Source organism: Rhinatrema bivittatum, chromosome 6 (assembly GCF_901001135.1).
Source record: "Rhinatrema bivittatum chromosome 6, aRhiBiv1.1, whole genome shotgun sequence".
Lineage (NCBI taxonomy): Eukaryota > Metazoa > Chordata > Amphibia > Gymnophiona > Rhinatrematidae > Rhinatrema > Rhinatrema bivittatum.
In genome coordinates this window covers 993,253-1,017,621 of record NC_042620.1, presented here as the reverse complement: position 1 = coordinate 1,017,621, position 24,369 = coordinate 993,253, and the positions used below count along the sequence as shown (strand labels likewise).

Sequence of the window (24,369 nt, the reverse complement as noted above, 5' to 3'; positions counted from 1 at the left end):
TAACCGATTCACATCTACCCGTTCTAGACCTCTCATGATTTTAAACACCTCTATCATATCCCGCCTCAGCCGTCTCTTCTCCAAGTTGAACAGCCCTAACCTCTTCAGCCTTTCCTCATAGGGGAGCTGTTCCATTCCCCTTATCATTTTGGTAGCCCTTCTCTGTACCTTCTCCATCGCAATTATATCTTTTTTGAGATGCGGCGACCAGAATTGTACACAGTATTCAAGGTGCGGTCTCACCATGGAGCGATACAGAGGCATTATGACATTTTCCATTCTATTAACCATTCCCTTCCTAATAATTCCCAACATTCTGTTTGCTTTTTTGACTGCCGCAGCACACTGTCCTTCCTCAGGAGCTCAAATATTTATAGCATTAAAACATTGTGGTTCTAACAGTGCCTCAGCAGCCATGTCTCACTGCATCCCAGCAGTGATGGAGGTGCCACAGAATTAGGGTGCATTCCAGTGCTGAGTGAGAGTGTTACAGATACAGTTTGTTTGTAATTGTGTGCTGCTGGTGAGATTGATATAAAGGGGGTTTCTTGGGGTAGTGTAATAGTGTTATTCTTTCATACTGTGACATAAATCTCTGGCCATTTTTGCTTTTGTAGTTCTCATATTAGAAGGAGTTATGATTTTGTTGACCTATTGTATGTCTCAAATGCCTTTCACTATAATATACCTGGGTTCTATTACTAATTATCAATTTCATTTCAGGAGGAAAGGTTAATAAACCAGGGGTTGGATATTGCTCTGAAGGAAGAGGAGAAGCGACAGATGGATGAGATCTTAAGGCTGGAGAAGGAGATTGAGAAACTGCAACAGCAACAAAAGATGGATGGCTTATATATCACCTGTGAGAACATAAGGGATGAGATCACACGGCAGCGGGAGGAGCAGATCCAGAGGCTGGAGAAGGAGGCATCTCGAGTGGCTCGAGAGTTTTTGGAGCTCCTGGACTTTGGAAACCTGGATGAATGTAGTCACAGCCTGGAGCACTCCATGTCTGAAGAAGGAGCACTCGACATGGACGGCAGTTTACAAGCTCCATTGGCAGAGGAAGAAGGGGATGAAGAGTTTCATGTGGAGAATGGCCTGAAATATTCTAACATGGCTGGGATGGATGAGCATTGCACCAGCACTGGTGATAACTACTCTGAGGAAGATACTTATCTGAATATTTCATTTGTGAGGAACAGGGTGAGAGATGCTGGCGACAGTTCACTGGCGGTCCCTGAGGATAAACTGTCTAACCAGGAGGAAATCTTTGATCAAAGGGAAGTTTATAATTGCCCACTGGTGATGTCTGAGTCAATTTGGAATAATGTGTCAGAAACCCTAACAAACATGGAGAATGTGGAAGAACCCATATACAGCCTCCCTCCAGATGTGGAGTCAGACTATGATCATGACGAATTTGATGATGCTCTTGCCAGCTCTAGGGATCCTATCAACTTTGGACATCTGACTGATGAAGAGAGCTGGAGAAGATCCAGATGTATTAGGGTAGACACCAGTCATTACAGTATAGACTCAGTGAGTATTCACTTATAAACAAATCTTTCATTGACAAATTCTGATTCCTCATCAGTAAGATCCTCATGGAGATTTATGTTAAATAATTTCCTTCGTTAACATCCTAGAAGGAAATTAACTTCCAACCTATAATCATAGGAAAGAAGATGAAAGGTGGGTGGAGCCTGAGTAGAAAGAAAGGAGGGAGCGAGGATAGTGTGTGGAAGAGAGGAGCACTGAGATAGTGAGAAGAGAGGGATGGTTGAGAGTAGGAGAGCAGCCAGTGCATGAGAAGAAGGGAGGGCAGTGAGTGACTGAAAGGGTGGGACAGGGATTGAGAGAGAAGGAAACAGAAGAAGCAGGCTGAGAGGGCAGAGAGAAACGGCATTTCATTAACTTAGATGTCCTGTAGGATTCGATGTAAGAAGGCCTATGAGAAGAGCTGGATAGGGCTGTTCATGGTAATGCACATGACTTTAGAAATCCAACAGGGAAGGAGCAAACGTTCTGCACATGTCAGCAAGTTTAAAAGGTTGCATGGGACTATATCCTCTCTTAGTGAGAGCTCTGATCCTCTCACTGGGAGGCTTGTAAAGATGGGTTATGAAATGGCATTTGATTCTGTGGGGGGTTTTTTGGCCATCAACTTTTCTTCCTGCTTATATGTGACTGCTGAAACTGGCCTATAGCACCAGGAGCTTCATTTCTAGCTACTGGGGGTTTCCCCAAATATCCGTTCCCCTTCCCTCTCATCCAGTCTTCTGGAGCCTGCTATATTTGCATTCTTAAGGGGACATTTTTAAATTGACAGGGATTTACTAAACTGTGGTATTCGGTACTGCAGTATAGTAACTATGTGGTATTTTCCCAGGTGGTAAAACACCACCAAAGAAATAACACCATTCAGCTGCATGATAAAATTTCATGCAACAGTGGCCCCACAGCCTGGGGCCACCATCATGTTAAAGCAACCAAACATCCCGAAGGAAGTCTACTTCCAAAAGTATCCAAAATACCTGGAGTCTCCTGTGACTCCCTGCCCACCCCCCCCCCCTCATGAAGAGAGACCCCCCTCCTCTCCCTTCCCAACCCTATCTCTATATAAACATTGCACCCCAGGCCTTCAAACCTCCCCATAGGATGACCCCAACCTAGCCCACCCACTGAGAGCCCCCCATTTATACTTAATTCCTGGTGGGCTAGTGGGGCCTGGATCACCCTCTAGGCTCTGGGTCTTGCACCATCTGAATAAAAATGGTGCCAACTGGCCACTTTTCTATTGAGGCCCAGAGGGCCATTTTATTCAGATGGCAGAAGGCCCATAGCCTAGGGGTGCTCTGGGTCCCAGTAGCCCACCAAGTATTGAGATGTTATTACCAGGGGGTGGGGGACATCTGGGGTGAAGTAGGGTGGGTGGGATCCTGAGGCCTGAGAGGGTTTGGAGACCAAGGCGCAATTTTTCAAAAGGGTAATGTTGAGAAGACAGGGGAGGGGCCTTCCCTACATGACTTTTAATTTTTTAACATTTTATTGCCTTGGAACCACCTCTAGAGATGGTGGGGGTTGGGGAGGGTAGACAGGGAGTCTTACAAGAGTTGAGGGCATGGGTTTTTATATGTGAAGGAGATCTATTCTAATTGGAGGTGCTAGAGTTGAGAGCATGGGGTTTATATGTGAAGGAGATCTATTCTTATTGGAGGTGCTAGAGTTGAGGACATGGGGTTTATATGTGAAGGAGATCTATTCTTATTGGAGGTGAAAGAGTTGAGAGCATGGGGTTTATATGTGAAGGAGATCTATTCTTATTGGAGGTGCTATGGTTGAGAGCATGGGGTTTATATGTGAAGGAGATCTATTCTTATTGGAGGTGCAAGAGTTGAGGGCATGGGGTTTATATGTGAAGGAGATCTATTCTTATTGGAGGTGCTAGACTTGAGAGCATGGGGTTTATATGTGAAGGAGATCTATTCTTATTGGAGGTGCTAGAGTTGAGAGCATGGGGTTTATATGTGAAGGAGATCTATTCTTATTGGAGGTGCTAGAGTTGAGAGCATGGGGTTTATATGTGAAGGAGATCTATTCTTATTGGAGGTGCTAGAGTTGAGAGCATGGGGTTTATATGTGAAGGAGATCTATTCTTATTGGAGGTGCAAGAGTTGAGGGCATGGGGTTTATATTTGAAAGAGATCTATTCTTATTGGAGGTGCAAGAGTTGAGGGCATGGGTTTTTATATGTGAAGGAGATCTATTCTAATTGGAGGTGCAAGAGTTGAGGGCATGGGGTTTATATGTGAAGGAGATCTATTCTTATTAGAGGTGCTAGAGTTGAGAGCATGGGGTTTATATGTGAAGGAGATCTATTCTTATTGGAGGTGCTAGAGTTGAGGGCATGGGGTTTATATGTGAAGAAGATCTATTCTTATTGGAGGTGCTAGAGTTGAGGGCATGGGGTTTATATGTGAAGGAGATCTATTCTTATTGGAGGTGCTAGAGTTGAGGGCATGGGGTTTATATGTGAAGGAGATCTATTCTTATTGGAGGTGCTAGAGTTGAGGTCATGGTGTTTATATGTGAAGGAGATCTATTCTTATTGGAGGTACAAGAGTTGAGGGCATGGGGTTTATATCTGAAGGAGATCTATTCTTATTGGAGGTGCTAGAGTTGAGGACATGGGGTTTATATGTGAAGGAGATCTATTCTTATTGGAGGTGAAAGAGTTGAGAGCATGGGGTTTATATGTGGAGGAGATCTATTCTTATTGGAGGTGCTAGAGTTGAGAGCATGGGGTTTATATGTGAAGGAGATCTATTCTTATTGGAGGTGCAAGAGTTGAGGGCATGGGGTTTATATGTGAAGGAGATCTATTCTTATTGGAGGTGCTAGACTTGAGAGCATGGGGTTTATATGTGAAGGAGATCTATTCTTATTGGAGGTGCTAGAGTTGAGAGCATGGGGTTTATATGTGAAGGAGATCTATTCTTATTGGAGGTGCTAGAGTTGAGAGCATGGGGTTTATATGTGAAGGAGATCTATTCTTATTGTAGGTGCAAGAGTTGAGGGCATGGGGTTTATATTTGAAAGAGATCTATTCTTATTGGAGGTGCAAGAGTTGAGGGCATGGGTTTTTATATGTGAAGGAGATCTATTCTAATTGGAGGTGCAAGAGTTGAGGGCATGGGGTTTATATATGAAGGAGATCTATTCTTATTAGAGGTGCTAGAGTTGAGAGCATGGGGTTTATATGTGAAGGAGATCTATTCTTATTGGAGGTGCTAGAGTTGAGGGCATGGGGTTTATATGTGAAGGAGATCTATTCTTATTGGAGGTGCTAGAGTTGAGGGCATGGGGTTTATATGTGAAGGAGATCTATTCTTATTGGAGGTGCTAGACTTGAGAGCATGGGGTTTATATGTGAAGGAGATCTATTCTTATTGGAGGTGCTAGACTTGAGAGCATGGGGTTTATATGTGAAGGAGATCTATTCTTATTAGAGGTGCTAGACTTGAGAGCATGGGGTTTATATGTGAAGGAGATCTATTCTTATTGGAGGGGCAATAGCTGAGAGCATGGGGTTTATATGTGAAGGAGATCTATTCTTATTGGAGGTGCTGGAGTTGAAGGAGATCTATTCTTATTGGAGGTGCTAGAGTTGAGAGCATGGGGTTTATATGTGAAGGAGATCTATTCTTATTGGAGGTGCTAGAGTTGAGGGCATGGATTGTACTTACAGAGATCTCCTTTAGATTTGGATTTTATACTTAATTGTGCACGTTTCCTAATCTGATCTCAAGGCAAGTTACAAGTCAGGTACAATTTCATTGGAGATACTAGAGATGAGAAAATGGATTCTGTTTGACTACATCTCCTCTCATTGGCTGTGCTAGAAATAAGAGGATAGGTGGTACACAAAGATGAGATCTCCTTTCATTGGAGAATCTAGAGATGAAGGGATGGTTTATATTCTTAGGGAGATGGCCTTCTTTATTTTGTAGGCCTTGCAGGTGAGGATGTGGTTTAAATATGTGCAGGAGATCTGCTCTCATTGGAGGTGCTGGAGGTGTGGTTGTGGGTTGTATTCTCTGAGAGCTCTTCAACAGTCCTTCAGGTCAGGATGTGGTTCTATACCTGGGAGTATCACCACCTCTCAATGGAGATCCTACAGGGGAAGGAGTGGGATCTGTGTTTAGAAAAGTTACGGAGAAGGGCGACAAAATGATAAAGGGGATGGAAATATTCCTCTATGAGGGAAGGCTAAAGAGGTTTGGGATCTTCAGCTTAGAGAAGAGACACTGAGGGGAGATATGATGGAGGTCTATAAAATAATGAGTGGAGTGGAAAGGGTAAACGTGAATCAGTTGTTTACACTTTCACAAAGTACAAAGACCAGGGGACATTCAATGAGGTTCCTTGGTGATACAATTAAGACAAATAGGTGAAAATATTTTTTTACTCAGCACATAATTCAGCTCTGGAATTCGTTGCCAGAGGATGTGGTATAAAGCTGTTGGTGTAGCTGAGTTTCAAAAAGGTTTGGACAAGTTCTTGGAAGAATAGTCCATAAATCATTATTAAGGTAGACTTGGGGAAAATCTACTGCTTATCCCTGTAAAAAGCAGCTGGGAATCTCTCTACCTCTTGAGATCCTGCCTGACCTGGATTGGCTTGATGGACCCTTGATCTGATCCAGTATGGCAGGTTCTTATGTTCTTATGTTCGTAGATATCTCTCTTGGAAATCTGGCAGGTATGTGTTGATGTGGTAAAAGTTAGATTCCTCTCTTTCCTTTCCTTGCAGTTGGTAGACAGTGATGAGGAAGCTGACATGGACATTGACACGGATGAAGAATTCTCTAACAGACTTACTTTGTTCAGTGGACCCCCCTATTTCCACAGCTATCTTTACATGAAGGGTAAGAAGCTTTAGACAGAGCATGGGAGTGGTAGAAGATGCTGGCTCTCGTCTGTGAGAGATCAATAGATCTTAATGTGAGGAGGAATGATTTTAGGTCTCAAAGCTTATGAGTAAGAGGAAGTAATGGCATATTATATATTTTACAGAATGTAACTACCTGAGTGATAGGGAATGGAGATGAATATTGATGTGTATGGAAGCACTGATGCGTGCATCTTTGAGAGAATATTGGGGGAGCTTGGATTATGTGTGGTGACAGGAAGGTGAATGTCAGTCTGTGTGATGTGGTGTTGCTGTGTATTGTAACATAATATATAGGAGAGACCAACATCTTGTTGTGTTCCACTTTCATCTCCTTTTCTGTTGGTTACCTGGAAGATTTGCAATAAATCAAATGAAACAATACCTGCACTGATTTTGTCTCTAAGAATTCCTTTGTGGCCCCCAAAACTGGAATTTCCTTGGCTTACCACCTAAAATATAATCAGCTCTTTGGAACAACTAATGCTTTTGTCACCCAGACACAATTTGTAAATGTGGCTAGGTTAGTTTCCTCTGGAAGAATATTCCATGCTTAAAAACGCAGTGCAAATCTCCTTTCTCTAGACAGTGTGAAATCTATATCTATCTAGACTTTTCCCAGGATTTACACATGGAAAAATTGCATATATTTATTTATTTAAAAGCTTTTATATACTGAAGTTTAGCTAACTGCCTTCACTCCGGTTTACACATAAAACAACTTAATACATTTTGGAATCAACTGATAACAAACAGTTTAAGGAGCATCAATAGTTAAATCAACTTTATATAATTTAAATCAACATTTTAAGTAACGTGGGAAGCGTTATGGTTTATACACCGAATTATGTAAAATCTGGAAAGAAGTGATTATCGTCTGAAAATGAGCCTACGAATAATGATTTTAAATAAGCCTGTGAATAAATATGGAGTATTATCCTTATCAGTAAATAAGAGAGTTAAAAGTTCTCAATAATAGTCTTGAAATTGTAATTATATAGTTGATGGTGGTTGTGTGTTAGTTATGTTACGTGTGGTTACCCAATTCCATCTTTGAAGACTTGTCAGAAGAGCCATGTTTTGAGTTCTTTTTTAAATGTTTTGGTGTTGGATTGTGAGCTTAGGTACTCTGGTAGTGAGTTCCAGAGTTTAGGTCCTGCTATGGATATGGCTCTGTTTCGTACATTGGCTAGCTTGGCTAAAGGTAGCGATGGGACGTCTAGTTGTAATTTACTTGAAGTTCGTGTAGTGCGTTGTGATCTGTGTTCCTGAATGATGTTGTTTAGGGAGGAGTTTTCAGCTTTGTATATTGTATTGTGTAGGATGGTTAGGATTTTGAATTCAATTCGTTTATCTACAGGTAGCCAGTGCAGCTTGCTTAGTACAGGGGTGATGTGGTCAGATTTTCTTTTGCCAGTGAGGACTCTGGCTGATGCGTTCTGTAGTAATTGTAGTGGTTTTAATATCTGTTTTGGAAGACCTAGTTAGGAGTGAATTGCAGTAGTCGAAGCTAGTGAATATCAGTGATTATAAGACGGTTCTGAAATCTTGGTGGTGTAGTAGTGGTTTTAGATGTTTGAGGATTTGCAGTTTGTGGAAGCCTTCTTTTGTTTTCGTTGAGATGTGCTTTTTGTAGTTGAGTTCAGTGTCTATGAATATTCCGCGGTCTTTTACGCTGTCCTTTAGATGGATGCATATGTTGTCGATTTGTATGGAGTGGTTGGTTTTTAGTCCTGAGTTTTTTCTTTCTATCAGTATGCATAAGAACATAAGAAATTGCCATGCTGGGTCAGACCAAGGGTCCATCAAGCCCAGCATCCTGTTTCCAACAGAGGCCAAACCAGGCCACAAGAACCTGGCAATTATCCAAAAGAAGAATTACCCTAGAAGATCCCATGCTACTGATGCACTGATGCAATTAATAGCAGTGGCTATTCCCTAAGTAAACATGATTAATAGCAGTTAATGGACTTCTCTTCCAAAAACTTATCCAAACCTTTTTTGAACCCAGCTACACTAACTGCACTAACCACATCCTCTGGCAACAAATTCCACAGATTTATTGTGCGTTGAGTGAAAAAGAATTTTCTCCGATTAGTCTTAAATGTGCTACTTGCTAACTTCATGGAATGCCCCCTAGTCCTTCTATTATTCGAAAGTGTAAATAACCGAGTCACATCTACTCGTTCAAGACCTCTCATGATCTTAAAGACCTCTATCATATCAGCCGTCTCTTCTCCAAGCTGAACAGCCCTAACTTCTTCAGCCTTTCCTCATAGGGAAGCTGTTCCATCCCCTTTATCATTTTGGTTGCCCTTCTCTGTACCTTCTCCATCGCAATTATATCATAGTGGATAACACATTGAAATCGTCGGCTCAGTGTGCTGCAGCAGTCAAAAAAGCAAACAGAATGTTGGGAATTATTAGAAAGGGAATGGTGAATAAAATGGAAAATGTCATAATGCCTCTGTATCGCTCCATGGTGAGACCACACCTTGAATACTGTGTACAATTCTGGTCGCCGCATCTCAAAAAAGATATAATTGCAATGGAGAAGGTACAGAGAAGGGCAACCAAAATGATAAAGGGGAATGGAAGAGCTCCCCTATGAGGAAAGACTAAAGAGGTTAGGACTTTTCAGTTTGGAGAAGAGACGGCTGAGGGGGGAATATGTGTTGGAAACAGGATGCTGGGCTTCAAGGACTCTTGATCTGATCCAGTATGGCAATTCTTATGTTCTTATATTAAGTCTGGTTGTGCAAGACAGCAGTCCTAAATTTATCTGGATAACTAGTACTTTATCTGTTTGCATTTAGCAGTGCTCCTGTAAATATCCCTGACACTGTTATGATGGACGAAGTCCGGAAGTGGATCCTTGAGCCGACTGAGCCGAGGGAACAGTCGGGAGGCAGAACTCCCACTGGGCAAACGGAGCTTCACCTGGAAACCCGCGACTCCTCCAGAGGAGCTGTGAGAGCCCGGGTCGCAAGGACTTAGGAGTCTTCACCCTGGAAGTCCGAGATCCCCCCGGGAGGCGCCCGTAGGGACCCGGACCGCTGGGACTTAGGCGAAAGCGACGAAACCCAGGAGAAAAGTACGAACCGGAGTCAGGGCAGGCGGAAGACAAGCTGGAAACGGAGTCACGGACCGGAGTCAGGGCAGGCAGAAGGCAAGCAGGAGTCGGAGTCACAAACCGGAGACAGGGCAGGCAGAAGGCAAGCAGGAGTCCGGGAACCAGGCAGAGATCGAGACAGGCAGGCAAACAGGCAGCGAGGAAAACAGGAACCAGCAGGAACGACGGCAACTAGCTCGTTGCAAGGCAGGAACCTCGTTGCAAGGCACTTTGGAGAGGAAAGTGCCTTGTTTAAATCCCCCGGTCGGCGTCTGACGTCACGGTGGGCGTGTCAGCACATCCGGGTGCTGGCAGCAGAAAACGCTGGGCCCCACGCGCGCGTTCCCCCTGCTGAGGGGAGGAGTTCCCGGCGGTGTCTCCACGAGGGAGACGCCGCTGCCATGCGGTCCGGAGGGCCCCAGGTCTGGCGGTTTTGCAGCGAAAAGAGGAGAGGTAAGTGCCCAGTCACTAGTCTAGTGACCGGGATCGTAACAGACACATTATTCAGATAACTTCAGCTGAGTAACTTGTCTGCTCCCTATGCTACTGAACTTCAGGCTCTGAGTTTATTTTCTGAAATCAGTCTCATAAAGAAAAATACTCACGGGTTAGCCAGCTAGAGAAGTTATCCAGCAAATAAGCTGAGATATGCAGGAGCAGCTACTCCATGAAACAGTAATTTATGACATCTAACTTAACCTTTCTAGAATGTCCTGATGAGACATGGGGTATTATTATTGTGTTACTATATAAATTTGTCGTTCAAATTTCTGCTAACATTTCACAGCCTGTTTCTTCATCTTAGCCAATATGTGGGTAGTGTACACACCCTACTATGCTTATACCCATCACACATGAAATTTCTCTCCATAAAGATTCTACAGTGCACTTTTATTTGTGTAGAACATTAATCCTTTGTGAATCTATGCATTTTGTAACATATTGCACCACACCTCCACCAATTTTATCCATCCGGTTTATCATTATCATATTATAACTTGTACCCTGGTATTAGAGTTTCCCATTGGCTTATCCTCCTTCCAGCAGATTTCTGAGATGCCAATTATATCTACCTCTTCATTCACTACTATATATTCTAACTCTGTTTGATGGATTAGTAGTATTCTTGTAGTCCCTGGTAGACAGGATCTGACTTTCTGTCAAAATAAAGAAAAGCTAAGATGACTGCCAAAGGGGACTACAATTCCCAGAATCCCTGATACCCAATCTCTGAGAAAGTATGAGGAAGAATAGGCTGAGTCAGAGTGATTTAGCAGGTTTCCCATAATCAGTGACCAGGTGCCATAAATGAGGGCGTTCCCTGACAAGAAAGAGCTCCAGTTCTAGGATTGAGAGCCAGGGCCAGCAGCAGTCCCAGTACAGAAACCCATGCAAGGAAAGCAGCAGAAAGGGGGAGCTATCTTCAGACAGGTCCCTCAAATAGAGTTAGGTTAGAGCTGTCTGCTTCTCTCTCACTTATTATAGCTAAAAGGGAAATGGAAAGAGAATAAGATATAGGTGGTGGGGGGGTGGGGTCTACATCCATGTGTTAGGTATTTTGAGTTGAGAATGTTAAAAGATGTAGTAATTTGTTGCAAACTGTTGTGGACTGGACAGTGGACCCTTGGGCCGACCTGGTGGAGGAAGATGGTTGAAAGAGAGAGCTCTGCGGAGATGGGACAGGCCGGGAGGCGGTACCAAGAAAAACGCAGGAACAGAATCTTCACCCTGGAGATCCGAGATCCCCCCCGGGAGGAGCCCTTGAGGATCCGGACCACTCGGACTTAGGCAGACCAAAGCGAGAATGGAGCAGAAGTCGAGACAGGCGACAGACACAGAGTATCAGAGGTGAACAGGGATCAGGAACCAAGGAGACAAACCGAGAAGAATCCAGAAGATGAGCAGGATCAGGAACAGCAGGATCAGGATCAGAAACACAGCAGGACCAGGATTAGAAACACAGCAACTGGTGCCTCCAAGGAGAGAATCTCGTTGCTAGGCAGCCTCCTTAGCCAGATGCCAGGCTTAAATACCTTGTCGGCGTCTGACATCATCAAGGAGGCGGGCCGGAACTTCCTGCAGTTGAGAGAGGAAGGTAAGGACCTGGTCGCGAGTCTAGCAACCGGGACCGCAACAGTACCCTCCCTCTTACGCCCTCTGTTCAAGGGACCCGGTTTACCAGGATGGTCTTGATGGAACTGTTGCAGGAGAGATTTGTCCAGGATGTTGCGAGCAGGTTCCCATGTGTTCTCCTCCTCACCACAGCCCTCCCAAGCCAACAGGTACTCCCAGCGGCGGTGGAGGAATCGGACATCAAGGACCTCCCGAACCTGGTATGTGGGATCAGCAACAGCAGGGGTATCCGCAGGGTCTGGAGGTCTTCGATGAAACCTAAAAAGAACTGGTTTGAGAAGAGAGACATGAAATACATTGTGAATACGTAAGGAAGTGGGCAAGCGTAAGCGATAGGAAACCATTCCAACTCTCTCAGCAATTCGGAATGAACCGCAGAACTTAGGAGCCAATTTCTTCGAAGGCAATCTAAGGTGAATGTTCTTTGTGCTTAACCAAACTTTGTCTCCTGGAAGAAACACTGGTGCAGGTTGATGATGCCGATCAGCATGCCTCTTGGCGGAGCTTGCTGATGCGGTTAATCTGGTTTGGATGGAATTCCAGAGATTATGCAATTGCTGAGCAGACACCTGGGCTGCCGGTGACGGAACGGTCAGAGGCAGGGGTAGCAGTGGTTTAAGTTGCTTACCATACACAACTTGAAAGAGTGACTTCCCTGTGGCTGAGTGAATCTGAGTATTGTAAGAGAATTCGGCCCATGGTAGTAACTCTACCCAGTTGTCTTGTCTTTCATTGGCAAAGGCGCAAAGAAATGTTTTTAAGGAACTGTTCATGAGCTCAGTCTGGCCATTACTCTGGGGATGAAAGGCAGTAGAGAAACTGAGTTGAACCCCAAACTTCTTGCACAGGGCTTTCCAATAACAGGCCGTAAACTGGGGGCCCCGGTCAGAAACAATGTCCTGTGGAAGTCCATGAATCCGGAAGATGTGCTGAGTGAAAAGCAGAGCTAACTCTGGTGTAGATAACAATTTGGCCAACGGAACAAAATGGGCCATCTTGGAAAAGCGATCCACCGTTACCCAAACAACTGACTTCCCGTTCGATGAAGGTAGATCCACGACGAAGTCCGTGGCAATATGAGTCCATGGTTCCGTGGGAACAGGCAGTGGTTGCAGCAACCCCCAAGGTTGGCCAATACGAGGCTTTTGTCTAGCGCAAGTGGGGCAGGAACTTATGTAGCTGCAAACGTCGGTTCTCACGTTTTGGCCACCATTGATAATGGTTTAGCAAGTCTAGCGTTCTTTCTCGGTCAGCATGACCACCAGAAAGGGAGTCATGGACCCACCTTAATACCTCCTTTCGGAGACGCTTTGGGACTACCGTCCTTCCTAGTGGGCTCACTGTCACTGCCGCTATGTTGATTCTTGCTGGATCCAAGATGTACTGGGGAAGCTCTCCCTCTTCTTCTAGTTCCATAGTTCGTGACAAGGCGTCCCCACGAGTATTCTTGGCCGCTGGATGATACCGAAGTGTAAAGTCAAAGCGATTGAAGAAGAGGGACCACTGGGCTTGTCTAGGGTTTAACCGCTGGGCTTGGCACAAGAATTCTTATGATCAGTGTATATCGTAACCAGGTGCGCTGCCCCCTCCAGCCATTGCCTCCATTCTTCAAATGCTAACTTGATTGCTAGGAGTTCCTTGTCTCCTATACTGTAGTTACACTCGGCTGCTGAAAACCTTTTGGAAAAGTAAGAACATGGAAGTAGTTTACCCAACCAAGAGTGTTGACTTAAGATTGCCCCTACTGCAGTGCTGGAGGTGTCCACCTCTACAACGAAAGGATGACGTGGATCTGGATGGTATAAACCAGTGTCCAACAAGAATGCTTGTTTCAGATCCTCAAAAGCTTGACAGGCTGCTTTGGGCCAAACTTTAGCATCCGCCCCCTTTTTTGTTAGCTCGGTAAGAGGTGCGACTCTGAGGGAATAATTAGGAATAAACTTCTGTAGAAGTTTGCAAATCCAAGAAAACGTTGTAACGCCTTCACCCCACAGGGCGAGGCCAGTCCTTTATAGCGGACACCTTCTCCGGGTCCATGTGGAACCCGGTAGATGAAACAATATATCCCAGGAAGGGGAGTGACTCACATTCAAACATACACTTTTCTAGCTTTGCATACAATTGATTGTCTTTGAGAACTTGCAGTACTTGTTTTACGTGTTGACGATGGGACTTCAGATCTGGTGAATAAATCAAACATCATCAAGATATATTATTACATAGGAGTGTAGCATTTCACGCAACACCTCATTCATGAGGTTTTGGAAGATTGCCGGAGTGTTACATAGGCCAAAGGGCATCACTAAATATTCGTAATGCCCGTCTCTCGTGTTGAAGGCAGTCTTCCATTCATCCTTGGGGCAGATTAGAACTAGGTTGTAGGCCCCTCGTAGATCAAGTTTGGTAAAAACCTTGGCCCCTTGCAATCTGTCCAGAAGTTCTGGGATTAATGGCAGCGGGTACCGATCACACTTGGTTATGGCGTTAAGACCCCTGTAATCAATGCAAGGTCTGAGCGAGCCGTCTTTCTTTCCCATGAAGAAAAACCACGCTCCAGCTGGAGATCGGGAGGGTCTGATAAAACCTTTAGCGAGATTCTCAGAGATGTACTCAGACATAGCGCATGTCTCTGGCAAGGATAGAGGGTATACCCTCCCACACGGTGGAATGGTTCCTGATAAAAGGTCTATTGCGCAATCAAAGGGGCGATGCTGAGGCAAAATATCCACTTTCTTCTTGGAGAAGACTTCTGCAAATTCAGAGTAAGATGCAGGTGGCAATACGGAAGTAGTCAACAAGGACATAGATGGTGGACCCGGAACCTGGAGACAGTGATCAAAACAAAAGGGACGCCAACGGACAATTTGTAACGAGTCCCAATGGATCATGGGCGAATGGCGTTGTAGCCACGGTAATCCCAATACTACCGGGTGAACTGCTTTCTCCAGGATCAAAAAGGAAATTTCCTCAGAATGTAGCACTCCGGTCCGGAGAGTAAGCGGAGCTGTGGCATTAGAAATACTACCAGGCAACACTGTCCCTTGGATAGACGTAATCCTAAGAGGAGGAGTCCGAGGACGAGTAAGTAATTGAAGTTGCTGTTCCAAATTGGAAAGAATAAAATTCCCACCCGCTCCAGAGTCAATAAAGGCGAGTGTGTTGAAAGACCCTCCAGGATGTTCTAGTGTCACTGGTACAGTACATTGAGGAGCAGCATTAGCACAGCCAAGGAGTAGCTCCTCCGTTTTGCCTAGGCTTGGCGTTTCCTGGACGCTCTTTGCATTGGGCTAGGAAGTGACCCTTGCTGCCACAGTGTAAACATAGGCCCAAGGCCCGACGCCTTCGCCTCTCCTCCGCAGTTAAAGGCGTGTGATCCAACTGCATAAGTTCCTCTGTAGAAGAGTCTGAGTGTGTCGCCCCAGGACTTGATGAGGTTGTCAAGGGTCTAGTGAATGCAGGTGCCAAGGATATGGGTGGACGTGGCGGATGTCCCTCCCTTACTCTTTGCTGAAGTCGATGGTCGATCCGGCCAGCAAGGTCAATTACTCCATTGAGGTCGTCCAGAATGTTCCTAGCCGCCAACTCGTCCTTAATGTGCGGTGACAGACCCTCCAGAAAAACTCCCCGGAGACTGTCTTCACTCCATCCTACCTCCATAGCGAGGGTGCAAAATTCAATTGCATAGTCTGACAGGGAGCGAGCTCCCTGTCTCAGCTGTAATAGCTCTGACGTAGCAGTGAGCAAGTGTGCGGGTCATCAAATGCTTGCTTGAAATTAAGAACGAACTGCTGCAGATTACTTAATAAGGGATCCTGGCACTCCCACATTGGTGATGCCCAGCTTAACGCCTTCCCTTCCAAAAGTGACAAGATATAGACTATTTTCACAGAGTCCGAGGGGAACTGACCAGGGAGTAGAGAGAACCCTGATGTAGCACTAGTTCAAAAATCCCCGGCAGCTTTGGCCTCTCCTGCGTAGCGAGAGGGCGTGGGCAATTGAGTGGGAGCAGTAATGTTCACAGTGGGAGTCGGAGGCGGTAATGGTGGTGGCTGTAGTGGAGTGGCATCCAGGCAATTCGCCAGCCTCTCGATGGTGGCAGCCAGAACATCGCGACAATGTTGCTGCTGTTGCAAGCATTGGGCCATTCCCGGAATTGCTTGCAGACCAGAGATATCCGCCGGGTCCATGGCTTAGCAAACTGTTGCGGACTGGATAGTGGACCCTTGGGCTGACCTGGTGGAGGAAGATGGTTGGAAGAGAGAGCTCCATGGAGATGGGACAGGCCGGGAGGCGGTACAAAGAAAAACGCAGGAACAGAATCTTCACCCTGGAGATCCGAGATCCCCCCCGGGAGGAGCCCTTGAGGATCCGGACCACTCGGACTTAGGCGGCAGCAGCAAGACCAAAGCGAGGATGGAGCAGAAGTTGAGACAGGCGACAGACACGGAGTATCGGAGGTGAACCGGGATCAGGAACCAAGGAGACAAACCGAGAAGAATCCGGAAAATGAGCAGGACCAGGTTCAGAAACACAGGAAGACAAGGATTAGAAACACTGCAACTGGTGCCTCCAAGGAGAGAACCTCGTTGCTAGGCAACCTCCTTAGCCAGACGCCAGGCTTAAATACCTTGTCGGCGTCTAACATCATCAAGGAGGCGGGCCGGAATGTCCTGCAGTTGAGTCTTTAAAACAGTCTCCCTCGCGCAAGAGAGGAAGGTAAGGACCCGGTCGCGAGTCTAGCGCCCGGGACCGCAACAGTAATTTATGAAATAAATCTGCCCGGAATCTTCTAAGAATTAATTTAAAGTTACCAAGTTCACTATTAAGCATTGACAACTAAACTCTGCCACTGCGTGAATGTGTGTCTACAGTAATTAATTCTGTGTAAACAATACTCTTCTGGAAATGTGATTCCTTGTTTAGAATGGTTTAGAAATGGAACTAGGAAACTGCTGGACTGTGTTTCTGCAGTAATTGATTCTGTGTAAACATTACTCTTCTGGAAATGTGATTCCTTGTTTAGAATGGTTTAGAAATGGAACTAGGAAACTGCTGGACTGTGTTTCTGCAGTCATTGATTCTGTGTAAACATTACTCTTCTGGAAATGTGATTCCTTGTTTAGAATGGTTTAGAAATGGAACTAGGAAACTGCTGGACTGTGTTTCTGCAGTAATTGATTCTGTGTAAACATTACTCTTCTGGAAAAGTGATTCCTTGTTTAGAATGGTTTAGAAATGGAACTAGGAAACTGCTGGACTGTGTTTCTGCAGTAATTGATTCTGTGTAAACATTACTCTTCTGGAAAAGTGATTCCTTGATTAGAATGGTTTAGAAATGGAACTAGGAAACTGCTGGACTGTGTTTCTGCAGTAATTGATTATGTGTAAACATTACTCTTCTGGAAAAGTGATTCCTTGTTTAGAATGGTTTAGAAATGGAACTAGGAAACTGCTGGACTGTGTTTCTGCAGTAATTGATTCTGTGTAAACATTACTCTTCTGGAAAAGTGATTCCTTGATTAGAATGGTTTAGAAATGGAACTAGGAAACTGCTGGACTGTGTTTCTGCAGTAATTGATTCTGTGTAAACATTACTCTTCTGGAAAAGTGATTCCTTGATTAGAATGGTTTAGAAATGGAACTAGGAAACTGCTGGACTGTGTTTCTGCAGTAATTGATTCTGTGTAAACATTACTCTTCTGGAAATGTGATTCCTTGATTAGAATGGTTTAGAAATGGAACTAGGAAACTGCTGGACTGTGTTTCTGCAGTAATTGATTCTGTGTAAACATTACTCTTCTGGAAATGTGATTCCTTGTTTAGAATGGTTTAGAAATGGAACTAGGAAACTGCTGGACTGTGTTTCTGCAGTAATTGATTCTGTGTAAACATTACTCTTCTGGAAAAGTGATTCCTTGTTTAGAATGGTTTAGAAATGGAACTAGGAAACTGCTGGACTGTGTTTCTGCAGTAATTGATTCTGTGTAAACATTACTCTTCTGGAAAAGTGATTCCTTGATTAGAATGGTTTAGAAATGGAACTAGGAAACTGCTGGACTGTGTTTCTGCAGTAATTGATTCTGTGTAAACATTACTCTTCTGGAAATGTGATTCCTTGATTAGAATGGTTTAGAAATGGAACTAGGAAACTGCTGGACTGTGTTTCTGCAGTAATTGATTCTGTGTAAACATTACTCTTCTGGAAAAGTGATTCCTTGATTAGAATGGTTTAGAAATGGAACTAGGAAACTGCTGGACTGTGTTTCTGCAGTAATTGATTCTGTGTAAACATTACTCTTCTGGAAAAGTGATTCCTTGATTAGAATGGTTTAGAAATGGAACTAGGAAACTGCTGGACTGTGTTTCTGCAGTAATTGATTCTGTGTAAACATTACTCTTCTGGAAAAGTGATTCCTTGATTAGAATGGTTTAGAAATGGAACTAGGAAACTGCTGGACTGTGTTTCTGCAGTAATTGATTCTGTGTAAACATTACTCTTCTGGAAAAGTGATTCCTTGTTTAGAATGGTTTAGAAATGGAACTAGGAAACTGCTGGACTGTGTTTCTGCAGTAATTGATTCTGTGTAAACATTACTCTTCTGGAAAAGTGATTCCTTGATTAGACTGGTCTATAATCTGAGTTGGGGGCGGGGGCACTAGTGAATCTGCATGGAAATGGCTGTTTAGTCCCTCAGCTCTCCTGCCTTCCCAGAGTTTTATTATTATTTAGAGCTGTTTTTGTGAGTTTTTGTTTCCTTTTTATTTCATACTCTTTATTTTGGATACTTTACTCAGTCCGATTATTATGTGGAATCACTATCTCACCAGCTGTGAATCACTGGCAGTTTATCTGACTCTCTGCATCAGCAGACACTGGGGCCTTGATTATTTGGAGAAATCTTTCTCACTCAAGGGAGGCAGAATCAAGTTTCTATCAGGCATTTTGGCAGACCCAGTGCCCTTTAAAAAAAAAATGTGATTACATCAAGTGATTACCAGCAGTTATGTGAGGCTTTTGCTGCCTGTTTCAGTGACTGTTTTCTGGTTTATTTTAAACTTATATTTAAGTTCAGGTCAAGGACTTGGAAGGCTGCTTTCTGTTTACTGTTGGGCCCAGTGAAAGGTGAATCCTGGCAGCAAACTGACTGGGAACCTGTAAAGTATAAGCTCCTGGAAATGTGATTCCTTGTTTAGAATGGCTTAGAATCTGAGCTGGGAAACTGCTTGACTGTATGCCTGCCGAAATTGTGTAAACATACATACATAGAAACATAGAAATGATGGCAGAAGAAGACCAAATGGCCCATCCAGTCTGCCCAGAAAGCTTTCGTACTTATTTTTCTCACACTTATCTGTTACTCTGACCACTGAGGTCAGGGCCCTTATTCATATCTTTTTGGTTCTAATTTCCCTCCACCCCTGCCATTCATGTAGAGAGCAGTGCTGGAGATGCATAAAAGTGAAGTATCAAGCCTAATTGATTAGGGGGTAGTAACTGCCACAATAAGCAAGCTACTCCCACACCTATTTGTTTACCCAGCCTGTGCAATTTAGTCCTTGTTGGTTGTTGTCTGAATATAAATCCTCTTTTCTTCATTCCCTCCTGTCATTGAAGCAGTGAGCTGTGCTGTATATGTATTAAAAGTGAAGTATCAGGCTTGATTGGTTCAGGGTAGTAACCGCTTCAACAAGCAAGCTATTCCCATGTTTATTTGTTTTTCCAGCCTGTGCAATTTAGTCCTTGTTGGTTGTTTGAATATAAATCCTCTTTTCTTCATTCCCCTTGCCATTGAAGCAGAGAGCTGTTTGGATATGCAATGAAAGTGAAGCATCAGGCTAATTTGGTTTCGGGTAGTAACCGCAGTAACAAGCAAGCTATTCCCATGCTTATTTTTGAATGCAGATCTTTTTTCCCACATTTCCTCTTGCCGTTGAAGCATAAAGCAGTGTTGGAGTCGCATTAACTTTGTGTATGTTTATTGATAAGGGTAGTAGCCATCATTCCTGTAAGCCACCCCCATGCCTCTTCTCTTCATTTCATTCCATTCACATCCTCAAGACTTTATGGATCCACAGTGTTTATCCCATGCAGTTTTGAAATCCTTCACAGTTCTGGTCTTCACCACTTCCTCCGGAAGGGCGTTCCAGGCATCCACAACCCTCTCCGTGAAGAAATACTTCCTGACATTGGTTCTGAGTCTTCCTCCCTGGAGTTTTAAGCCATGATCGCTGGTTCTGCTGATTTTTTTCCAACGGAAAATGTTTGTCATTGACTTTGGATCATTAAAACTTTTCAATTATCTGAAAGTCTGTATCATATCACCCCTGTTCCTCCTTTCCTCCAAAGTATACATATTTAGATTCTTCGGTCTCTCCTTATAAGTCATTCGATGAAGACCCTCCAACCTTTTGGTCGCCCTTCTCTGGACCGCCTCCATCCTGTCTCTGTCCCTTCGGAGATAAGGTCTCCAGAACTGAACACAGTACTCCAGGTGAGGCCTCACCAAGGACCTGTATAAGGGGATAATCACTTCCCTTTTCTTAATCATTATTCCTCTCTCTATGCAGCCCAGCATTCTTCTGGCTTTAGCTATTGCCTTGTCGCATTGTTTTGCCGACTTCAGATAGACACTATCACCCCAAGGTCTCTCTCCTCCATGCACATCAGCCCTTCACCCCCATACTGAATTCAATTCTTTTGGATTTCCACACCCCATATGCATGACTCTGCACTTCTTGGCATTGAATCTTAGCTGCCATATCTTCAACCAGTCTTCCAGCTTCCTTAAATCCAGTCTCATTCTCTCCACTCCTTCCGGCGTGTCCACTCTGTTGCAGATCTTAGTATCATCCGCAAATAGACAAACCTTACCTTCTATCCCATCCGCAATGTCGCTCACGAACATATTGAACAGGACTGGTCCCAACACCGACCCTTGCGGCACTCTGGTCATCACCGCTCTCTCTTCCGAATAAGTTCCATTTACCATCACACTTTGTCTTCTGTCCTTCAACCAGTTTGTTATCCATGCCACCACCTTGACACTCACTCCCAAGCTTCTCGTTTTATTCATAAGCCTCCTGTGTGGGACCATATCAAAAGCTTTGCTAAAATCCAAGTAGATGACATCAAGCACTCTTCCTTGATCCAATTCTTTAGTCACCCAATCAAAAAAAGTCTATCAGATTCATCTGACAGGACCTTCCCTTGGTGAAACCATGCTGTCCAACAATTCTGCTCTTTGTAGATAGTTCACTATTCTTTCCTTCAGCAGCTACTGTAATACTTTTCTCACCACCGAGGTGAGGCTAACCGGCCTGTAGTTACCAGCTTCCTCTCTGCTCCCACTCTTGTGAAGAGGGACCACTGTGACACAGCGGAGCCCCCAGCACATCTCTGAGCTCCCTCAGTATCCTGGGATGAACCTCATCAGACCCATGGCTTTGTCCACTTTTAGTTTTCCTAGCTCTTCCCATACATTCTCTACTGTAAATGGAGTTACATCTACTCCATTCCCCTCTAGTTTGTTAACTAGCGATGGTCCTTCTCCAGGGTCTTCTTTAGTGAACACTGAACTGAAGTATTTATTTAATATTTCTGCCATTTCTTCATCTGTCTCCACCCATTGATCCTTTTCACCTTTCAATTTCCCTATTTATTTATTTATTTATTTAACAGCTTTTAATATACCGGTGTTCGTGCGAGCACATCGCGCCGGTTTACAATAAACATGAGAAAGGAGGAAAGTTACAAAAAACAGGGAGCGGGTGATGGAGCAGGAGCGAAAAAGGGGGGGGGGGGAGAGAGGGAGAAGGTTAAAGGAGGAAGGGATAGCAGCTGAGAAAGTAAAGGAACGTAACGGTATTTACAAGAGTGACTATACCACTTTGAACTTTTCTCCTTTCACTGATGTATCTGAAAAATGTTTTGTCACCTCTCTTTACCTCTTTGGCAATCGTTTCTTCCGCTTGACTTTTCACTTTCTTGAGTATGTTCTTTGACTCCCTCAGTTTTACCAGATACTCCCCTTTGGGATCCTTTATATTTCTTAAACTCTGTTCTTTTATCTTTTATTTTATCAGCCACCTCCTTTGTGAACCAGATAGGTTTCATTCTTTTCTTTCTTTTCTTTACTTTTCTAACATATATATTAGTGGCTTCAGTAATTGCTCCTTTTAGTTTGGCCCACTGTTGTTCCACATCTCTTGTTTTCTCCCATCCTTCTAGTTCTTCCTCCAGGTACTTCCCCATTTCAACAAAGTCTGTGTTTTTGAAACACAAAACCCTGGTCTTTGTGCGACTTCTCTGTATCGTATTAGTGATATGAAACCATACCATTTGATGATCACTGATGCGGAGGTGGGCACCCACCTGAACATTAGAGACATTATCTCCATTAGTGAGCACTAAATCGAGTATAGCTCCCTCCCTCATGGGTTCCATTACCATTTGTTTGAACAGAGCCCCTTGCAGCTGCTGCACTTTAAGTGTGACTTCTGATTGCAGTGGTGAAGGAGCCAGGTTATTCTTATTTTTATTCCACTTTTTTCAGCACTACATTCAGGTACTAAGGTAAGGTAAGTTTGTACCTGAGGCAATGGAGGGTCACAAGGAGCGACAGTGGGACCAGAACCCTGGTCTCCTGGTTCATATCCCCCCTGCTCTAACCATTAGGCTACTCAGTGCTTAGATGTTAACCATTGCTCTGTTTGTCTTAAGTGAGTTGAGAGGGGAAGAACATTTAGTGGTTACAATTGCTTATGCATTACTATCAGTTAAACTAATAAAAGCTCCTGATATTTGTACTTGTTCTCAAGTCAGTTTAAACTGTGGGTGTCTGTGGGTAGTTAAAGTTGCAAAGAATTATTAAGCTGTATAAGTTAAGCCAGGAAGCAGAAGCTTAAAGATCAGGCAAGCAAAACGGTCATCAGTTAGTGAGTCCTAAGGATCTCCTTATACAAGTCCTGGCTACCAGAACGAGTCGGAGGAAGCCATCTCTAGGGAAAGGTATTTGTTATCAGCACAGGTTTGAAGATGTAAAAGATAAAATTAGTGTGTTTTGGTTTTACAATTTTTATTGTGACTAAATCCCCTGGAAACTTGCTTTCTAAAATTATAAAATCTTGTATAAAACTACAGATTGGTTGTCACATTGGGGGTTTTTTGTTTTGTCTTCTGCAAGGGATATCAAATTTTAGGCCTATCAAAGTGGTTAGGCAATTAAACGTGAATGCTAAAACTGATGTGTGTTACGGTTAGGTCGCGTGCTGGACCCTTGGGCCGGCCTATTGGAGTGAGATGAAAGGCCGGGAGGCGGAGTCAGGCCATTCGGGAACGAAGACTTCACCCTGGAAGCCCGCGGACCCCCCGAGAGGAGCTCGTGAGGTCCCGGGCCGCTGGGGCTTAGGAGATCCGAAAGCAAAGACAAAGAGACGGTCCTAGGTCGGGACAGGAGACAGGCACGAGAGCGGTGACCAGCGGAAGTCAGGAACCGGAGAGGCAAACCGAAGATCAGGAGCTGAAGATCCGAGCAGGAAAACCAGGAGCCGAGATCCAGGCACTGCAGCAAGGGACCCTGTTGTAAGGCAGAGAGCAGACGCCGGCTTAAATGCAGGCCGGTGTCTGACATCATTTAGGGGGCGGCCCGCGGTCTGGTGGGAAAAGCCCTTTAAATTGGGCTTCCCCATGCGCGTGCCCCAGAGGGGAGGAGCCACGTTCCGGAGCTTGGCGGCGTCTCCCTCGTGGAGTCGCCGCCACGCCAAGGCCTGAGCAGGCCAGGCCAGCTGCGCTTCACGCTGCGGTCCCTCCGAGCGCACCACCGGAGCCAGGACGCCCCGAAAGCCGCGCCCTGCTGTGGAAGGTAAGGACCCAGTCGCCAGCTGAGCGACCGGGACCGCAACAGTGGGTGGCAAATCTGGGAGATGCATGTGCATGTATCGCTTAAACACACCCGGATGAGTTTATAAAGTTGCCACATACGCGCACATGGATTCCCAGAAAAAAGGGACAGAATGTGGGCAGGGCGTGGGCATCCCAGGGTGGGGCCAAGATTGTGTGTGTGTGTAACTAGGCACACAGGCGTGCATCCAGGTCCATTTCAGCACAAAATTACTTCTGCTATTCATGAGGTGCAAGTCTAAATAAAACTATTTCTAGCCATATATGAATTGTTTGAGGGGTCTGGCTCAGCTGGAGGGAGTGCAGATTAAAGAACCAGGGGACATAACTATAGCCTTGACAAACTGGAGGGCATTTCATGAATGCATGAATGTTTTAAAATTCCCTCAGTTGTACATCTAAATGCCATCATTTCTCTGTTCGTATACATGTTTAAAATAGGAAGCATATATGTTGCGATTGGTGGTACATGGGGCCCATCCCGCAGACCGCTACTCTTACCTCCAGCCCCGGGCCTGACACGATACCTTCCAACACCTGGGGAGGTCCCTGATCCAGGCCACTGCAGCCCGTCAAGCTCCACCCACTTTGTGGCCGCCCCTGCTGAATCCAGCAGACCCAGAAGATGCAGGCAGTAGACCTCACATGCAACCTTCCTCCGATGCTGCTCCTTGGGCCTCCCATAGGCGTGCGCACAACTGACTGAGCTCCATTTAAAGAGCCTGCCGTGGGAAAAGCCAGAGGGTGCATGATGACGTCACAGGCAGAGGTC

At 44.7% G+C, this 24,369-nt stretch overlaps 1 protein-coding gene across 1 annotated transcript in view; it reads left to right on the top strand.

Annotated features, from left to right (window-relative positions):
• The window catches only part of LOC115093339 (unconventional myosin-X-like), a 556,890-nt gene that overhangs the window by 187,219 nt on the left and 345,302 nt on the right, over positions 1-24,369 (top strand). The window contains exons 24-26 of the mRNA XM_029604967.1: positions 724-1,542; positions 6,316-6,430; positions 10,840-10,842. Of these exons, the coding sequence (XP_029460827.1) occupies positions 724-1,542; positions 6,316-6,430; positions 10,840-10,842 (937 nt within the window). The remainder of the gene's footprint in view (positions 1-723; positions 1,543-6,315; positions 6,431-10,839; positions 10,843-24,369) is intronic.